A 6,700-nucleotide genomic window follows, 5' to 3' on the forward strand; every position below is an offset into this window, starting at 1 on the left:
CTGCCGCGTTGGGCGTTCTCCCGGTGGCCTCGGGACAGACATCAGAGCTACCTCAACTGGCCTCGCCTCTGGGGCCCGTTGTGAACCTTGGTTATGCTGCTTACGCGGGGAATAGCACGACGCCGACTGGGATAGCTGACGGACCAGTCACGTTCTTCGGGGGCATACCTTACGCTCAGCCACCTCTAGGCAATCTGCGATTCAGAGCCCCTCAGCCTCTGGATGAGAATACGAAGAACGGTGGATATGTTCCAGTTACGGACGCCAGGAACTGGGGCCCTGCATGCATACAGCAACCTGCGGCAGTGGGAGCTGGCTCAGAAGGTACAGAACTTCATAGACGCAAAATGGGCGCATGGAAGATTGATCTATCGCAGATTGTCTACTTCTCAACGTATGGAAGCCCACTAACGCGGCTGCCGGCGCGAATCTACCTGTGGTGGTATACATTTACGTACGCTGTTGCATGATGGTTTATGATATCTACTCACTCTCTTTGGCAGGGAGGAGGGTTCTATGCCGGAGTAAGTCGAAATCCACAACGGTAGTGATGGTGCTTGAACGTGTATAGACCACGCAAGGCTTCCCACTATATGACTGGGTCGCGGAACACCCGACGGGCATAATCGGTGTATCGATGGGTTACCGACTCAACGTACTGGGGTTCTTATCCGGGAACGAAGTCTCAGCCAATGGAGACGCCAACGCTGGTTTGCTAGACCAGCGCGCGGCTATCGAGTGGGTGCAGAGGCATATCAGTCAATTCGGAGGTGACCCCGATGAGATCACCATCTCCGGCGAGAGTGCTGGCGGCGCCAGCGTTATTATGCAGATCACTGCTTACGGAGGTAACCCAGCTTATGCAAACCCAGGACGTTGGGCGCTTACTGACTGCCATTTGTTGAAGGAACCCGGGGTGCCCCGTTCAAACGCGCCATAGCCCAGTCCATTGGTTATGGATACACAGCAAATGCCTCGCTCCAGGAGGTGTTATTTCGTACGTGCCACGAACCTGTGATATCTGCGCTACGCTTAATATGAGACAGAGAACGTCACGCGGGTAGCCGGATGTCCCTCTTCCGGACCAGAGGCAATGACTTGCCTGCGCTCCGCTTCAATCGGCGCAATAGTCGCTGCTGTCAACCACGTCCAGACTGGTCGCGTGGCCCCAGTGGTGGATGGCTCATTTATACCTGAACTTCCCTCGCGTTTGGTCGCATCAGGGAACTTTACCCCCGTGGAATTCATAGGTGGTCATTGCTCGAATGATGGTAGGACGTTCGTCGGCGGCACGCCGAGCCAGTTCGTCACCGATGCGGATCTAGCGAGGCTTGTCTTCGCCAGGTGGCCGGGTGTGGTGAGTCTAGATCTATACTTGGTGTCGTTGGCCGCACTGGCTGACCGACATATGGCAAGAATAACGAAACAATCCAGCAAGCTTTGCAACTTTACCCATCACCTGACGTTCCTGGTAGTCCCTTTGCAACCCAATACGACCGTGCATGGACAATGGCGCAAGAGATCATCTTTGGCTGCTTGTGAGTCGCCATTGGGGAAGTGAAGCACGCCGTCTCACCTCCCCAAGTGACTGGTACACGGAAACTGCTATGATCTCCAAGGGAGTCCAGAACGTATTCGCATTCAGGTGGATGGCTTCCATCTCCACTTGGTCTAGTGCGGAGGGTCCTGACGGAGACCTTGATAGGTGGAATACTCCTGACGCTGTCTTGTATGCCGCCGCACCTTACCAAGGCGTCATGCACACGTCAGATATATACTACCTCTTCGATGGTGAGTCAAAAGGATCTCTCAATAGAAGTCCAAGGCTGATCCTCTGGCCGATACAAACAGGCACTAAGTAAGCCGGGGTAAACTCAGTTGCAGGGGAAGACACTCAAGCTCCTTTGCAGCCCCACAGCCAATGCTGGCGCCAGTTTCACTCCCTTCAACAGTGTAAAATCCAATGATATTATCTCACGTGTGTACTGACCCTTCCTTTCCCAGACCGAAAAACTCCTCTCGGCCCAAGCCATCGCCTATTGGACGTCTTTCGGATCATCGGGCAATCCCTCGACAAGCAAGACATCCTACTCGCCTGATTGGACCTACTTCTCGAGCGGTGGACAAAACTACCGCATGGTGCTGACGGAAGGAACGTCGCTCAACGGCACCGCCAGTGCGATGGAGGTGTATCCGTCCGCTGAGATCGAGAGATGTAAATTCTGGATGGAGGCGAACGTGACGGACCAGACTGCCATCTGAAGGGGGTTCAGTACGATTTGGATCCCGACCGACATGTACTATACATTCACCGTGATCGTCGCATGCCCGTAGTGAACTGTGGGTCGTGGGTCAATTGTTGAGAAGGATTTCATTGACTATGATTCTGCATGAGAGGGAGAGCGGCCGGAGAACACGATGTGATTCACAGATAGCGTTTACCGCGATTGTCAAAGGAATGCCTTCATGAATGCTAGATTAGACCGCCGGCTGACAGGATAAGCATCAAGGGTTAGCTAATGTCAGCCGCTAGCAGTTTGTATATATACACCTTTGCACTTCTGCACGTCCTGGTCCTCGCTCCATCATCGCGCAGACTTAGCAAATTCCCTCGGTCCTTCCCTTACGCTCTTTTACAACCACGCTCTTTAAACCACTCCCTAAGCCACAATGCCTAACCTTACCGAGGGTGGCTCCGTCCCTGGTAGGTCTCTCCAGTCGTAGTCCTGGAACGTTCCATGTTATTGATAACGTCGCAGCCTTCATCGCCGCGTCATGCTTCCTCATCTTCATCATAATCTCCGGTTGTTGCTGCACGGCCTACTTCGTCGTTGGTTACGTTAAGTCCCGCCCTGTTGTGAACGCAAAGGACATGGAGGCAAACAGACAGTCGACTCCCGAAGCGAGCACAATGAGTATCCCGTCCACGAAAGGGGCGACGCTTCTGCTGCCATACGGTGGCCCGTTCACATTCGTCTTGACACCTGCAAGTCCGGAGAAGCGGTCGACAGCCGAAAGCGAAATTCAAGAAGAGATGCGGGAAGAACGCCGCAAGGCATTCGAATGCGACAGAAGCGTCCCGGCAATTCCTGAGGTAGAGAAGGAGATCAAGGCTCCGCAGTCGGTATGGTGGTCTCGGGCGCCGTAATGACCTAGAATTGCATGTGAAGTGGACTTGAATATGTAATTGTCTTTGCTCGATTAGCGCGATACAATCAACCCGCGCATTTACCTTGTATTCTCGAGTCGTGTTCCCGTACACTGCGAGCACTTCATTGAAAACACTGCAGTCCTCAAAGTGCACGGGAAAATAAACGGAAAAAATCTGCCCGAAGGCGAGATAAAGTGGAAAAAATTGAGTTCAAGTAATGGCTCGGACGGAGACCGCCCTCGCCACCACTTGATCAAGCCGCGCACACCAGCCAACACCGCCTACCCACTCTCGAGGCCTCTACGGCCACCCCCGCTACGATAACAGCCCACCGCTGAGCGGCGAACACGACAATCTGCATGTGTTGGGCAACCCCTGCTCCACTGCTACTTCCCCTGGTTTAGTCAACACAGAGTTTTCACACCACCCACCGACGAGGAGATCCGTCGTCTACTTTCATCCTTCGCGGCATCGCGACATTAGTAGAAGCATTGACGTCGCCTGAACGTGTCACCCTGCTTTATAGCGAGCCCGCTTCGACTCACGCAACAGCCCACCTCTCGCCGACAACCCGCCTACCGCCCTCCACGCCTGCCTCCGTGGGTAATACCGACAGCCTCCCGATTCCCCCGTTCCGCATCACGCCAGAGTGCTCTCCGAAGGTGACATGCCTCCACCCAAGCCCGAGGACCAGGCAGCCCCCACCCGCCGCTTAACACTCTGCGCCACAAGTGCACTCGAGCCATGGCTCTGTTGATCGTCCCGAAGGAACCACAACTACACCGCGCAGCGAGAGGTATGCAGTACAAAGCGAGTAAACTGCCCTTCTTCGGCCCATCAAACTGTAGGCGTGTTTGTGAAGCGAAACATCCTGATCCACGAACACTCCGTGGACACATCTCGGGCGAAAAGGTAGCTGCTGAGGCTGCTGGTACGAAAGAGGAGACGAGACGTGAAAAAGCAAATAAACGAATGAACCGGGTCTTTGGGGCCCTGTTCGGCTGAAGCAAACGAGCAGAAGTCGAGTACGCAAGCTAGGAAGGACAGAGGTCCAAGATTGGCGCGGACGCAAGCTCAACGTACCATGCCACGAAGCCAGATGAAGTATCAGGAGTTCTCGAGAGTAGATGAGGATTGCTTACTAACGCACAGCGGTTATTCGCAGTCCGCCTTCCTGTAATGGAAGGGCAGAAGTTGGGGGCGGATAGGCATCAACTGGTATAGCGAGTCTTGAATACCTACGGGATAATCATCAGTGAGCGCTATCGGGTGGCTGCTATAGATACCTACCTGCGTTGCACTTGCGCCTGGAAAGACCTCCCGAAGTCGCTGGCATAACCCAGCCCAGCTCTCTCCTGTGCGTACCTTTTAGATCATGCGTCCACATCTCCAACCCGGGCTCCGTCGTCCAAGTCTCCACGTAGCCATGTAAATCTCGCACGCGCGCGCCGGCGCTTCCGGGCTACCCATCCAACTCCCCCGCACTGCAGCCCGATGTGCGGCATGCGGCAGGAAAAGAAGGAAGAGCCCGCGGCGATGGGAATCTACTCAAACTTCGCCGGGGTTTGAGCATCAATCGCTCAGGGAAATGAGTCAAGAGACTCAGGCTGCCAATGTCCTGTTCGTAAAGCTCATTTTGCCTCCCGAGGGGAGGGAGGAGTGATGTTTAAAAAGAGCGTTTAGGTGTGAGAGAATAAGACCAGATGAATACACCTCGAAATGTCCGCCAGGAAGTATGAGCAACGCTGGGCGAACGGGGCCTCATGGGCCTGTGCGTATCCCAGTCGACGCCACTTCCTCGTAACACCTGGCTCCCGGTCTGTGCGGAGCTCGCTCGCCCAACAACTGCACCTAAAGTCCCGCGACGCTTCTCTAGTACCATAGACCAGAGGACCATCACCGATCCTTAGTCAAGGGCTCCGTGTCATCCCGGTGTCGCCTTCCTTCTCCCGACCTCAGTCAGGATCCAGGATCCCGTAGGCAACACGGACAGGAGCTTGTGCGTGGACGACGGATCGGCGATTATCCTGGATCTGGCCTTTGGCACGTTCCGGAGATGCGATAGTAGATGCAGCCATCGAGGTCATCGCAAGCGAAAAGAACATGGAAGCCAGAACGACGGATGCGCACCGATACACCTGACAAACACCTTGGCGAGGTAGGCATCATCTCGGCCACGAGACTCTCAGCACGAACGATGGCCGTTGCTCAGACCACCGCGCTGCAAGACAATCAACTCCTCTTGAGCAGAATCGGACACGTAGCAACCTATGGACACTTAGGGTTAGAATTCACTTCGGGTTAGGAAGTGATGTGGCTAGTAGCAGGAACAAGGACGACGGCGAGAAGGGTGCGGATCGCATGAAAAGGGGTCTGGAGCGATGAGGACCATCGGAGAGGCACTGGACGGGGTCTTGCGCAGGCGTCTGCGTTGTCGGAGGCCGTCGCTGATGCAGGTTGAGGTTGAGGTTGCGCTGAGCCACCGCCGTCGCTTGCCGCGCCAAGACACGTACACATGGGCAAACAACACGTACACATCACCAAATAATTTCAGCCACATTGGCTCCTCTGCGCACTCAGTCGCCGCTCTGCAGCGCTTGCTTGCTCAGAATCCTCAGATAGTCGGAGTCATCTTAATGCTGCTTTACTACTGTACCATTTCGATCAATTCGGCAGGCGGTGTGATATGTGACACGTTTTATGGATTCGTCTCGGTTTGTTGATTCGTCAAGTTGCTATATATGGTGCGAAGTGGCGCCGCAGGCAAGCTCCGGATACCTGATATGGAAGGTCTCACGGTCGGGGAGGTCCTGTGACATGTGACGCGCGCCAAATTTCGTCTTCGGCAGGTACCTTGACCCAACTCGCCGTGTAATGACATCGGAGAGTGATTAGAATCTCTTGTAGGATGATATAATGGGTCTTTGGGATACAGAGGATGTGTAATGGAATTTTTTCCCCTTATACATAAGGATGTACATCATAGCTTTCCTATTCCCTCAATTCCCATGCTCAACCACCCATTGATTGTGCTTGCAATGCTCAACAGATTACCTTGTGAGATCCCATATACATCATGAAAGGTGTATAATTATTTTATTCAGCTGACTTGAGGCAGACTTAACCAATTAGCATGTATGACTCGGGATGGTACACTTCTTGTTATGGCTGTAGGCAGAGATATTATGCTTCAGTACACCCAAATATCTGCAAGGGAAGGGAACCATATCAAGAATGCTATATATGAAGTCTGAGAGAAGCTGTGCAGTCTTTAGTGCATTGGAGAGCGGAAAGGCGACCTCCAGTGTGACACCAGAACGCGGTTGTCACACACGTCACACAGCCAGACTTCAGGCGTGTTGTGACTCAAATGCGCCACGCGCATGCAGCTTCCTAGAGTCATTTTTGGCTCTTGCGACATTAGTACCAAATGTTCTGAAGACATATCTGGATGTATCGGAAAACTCGGATTCTTCGAAAATGCATCGTATCTTCAAACACTAGTCAAACAGATCTCTTTTTCACCCTATATGGAGGGAAAGAGGCAAA

General features: G+C 53.5%; 2 protein-coding genes across 2 annotated transcripts; both read left to right on the forward strand.

The window, feature by feature from the left end:
- Nucleotides 1-65: 65 nt before the first annotated feature.
- Nucleotides 66-2,232, forward strand: GLOTRDRAFT_24740 (alpha/beta-hydrolase; the record flags this gene model as incomplete). The annotated part of the gene is made up of 10 exons (XM_007864619.1): nucleotides 66-324; nucleotides 378-454; nucleotides 572-848; nucleotides 908-997; nucleotides 1,047-1,378; nucleotides 1,417-1,538; nucleotides 1,586-1,645; nucleotides 1,706-1,818; nucleotides 1,919-1,953; nucleotides 2,005-2,232. Coding segments are annotated over 10 exons (1,593 nt in total), but the record flags the coding sequence as incomplete, so codon positions are not given.
- Nucleotides 2,233-2,670: 438 nt separating this feature from the next.
- GLOTRDRAFT_91887 (uncharacterized protein) lies at nucleotides 2,671-3,148 on the forward strand (the record flags this gene model as incomplete). Its single annotated transcript, XM_007865462.1, has 2 exons — nucleotides 2,671-2,704; nucleotides 2,760-3,148. 2 exons carry the CDS (start codon nucleotides 2,671-2,673, stop codon nucleotides 3,146-3,148), a joined length of 423 nt encoding a protein of 140 aa, XP_007863653.1.
- Nucleotides 3,149-6,700: the final 3,552 nt, after the last annotated feature.

The sequence above is a fragment of the Gloeophyllum trabeum genome, assembly GCF_000344685.1.
Source record: "Gloeophyllum trabeum ATCC 11539 unplaced genomic scaffold GLOTRscaffold_00003, whole genome shotgun sequence".
Lineage (NCBI taxonomy): Eukaryota > Fungi > Basidiomycota > Agaricomycetes > Gloeophyllales > Gloeophyllaceae > Gloeophyllum > Gloeophyllum trabeum.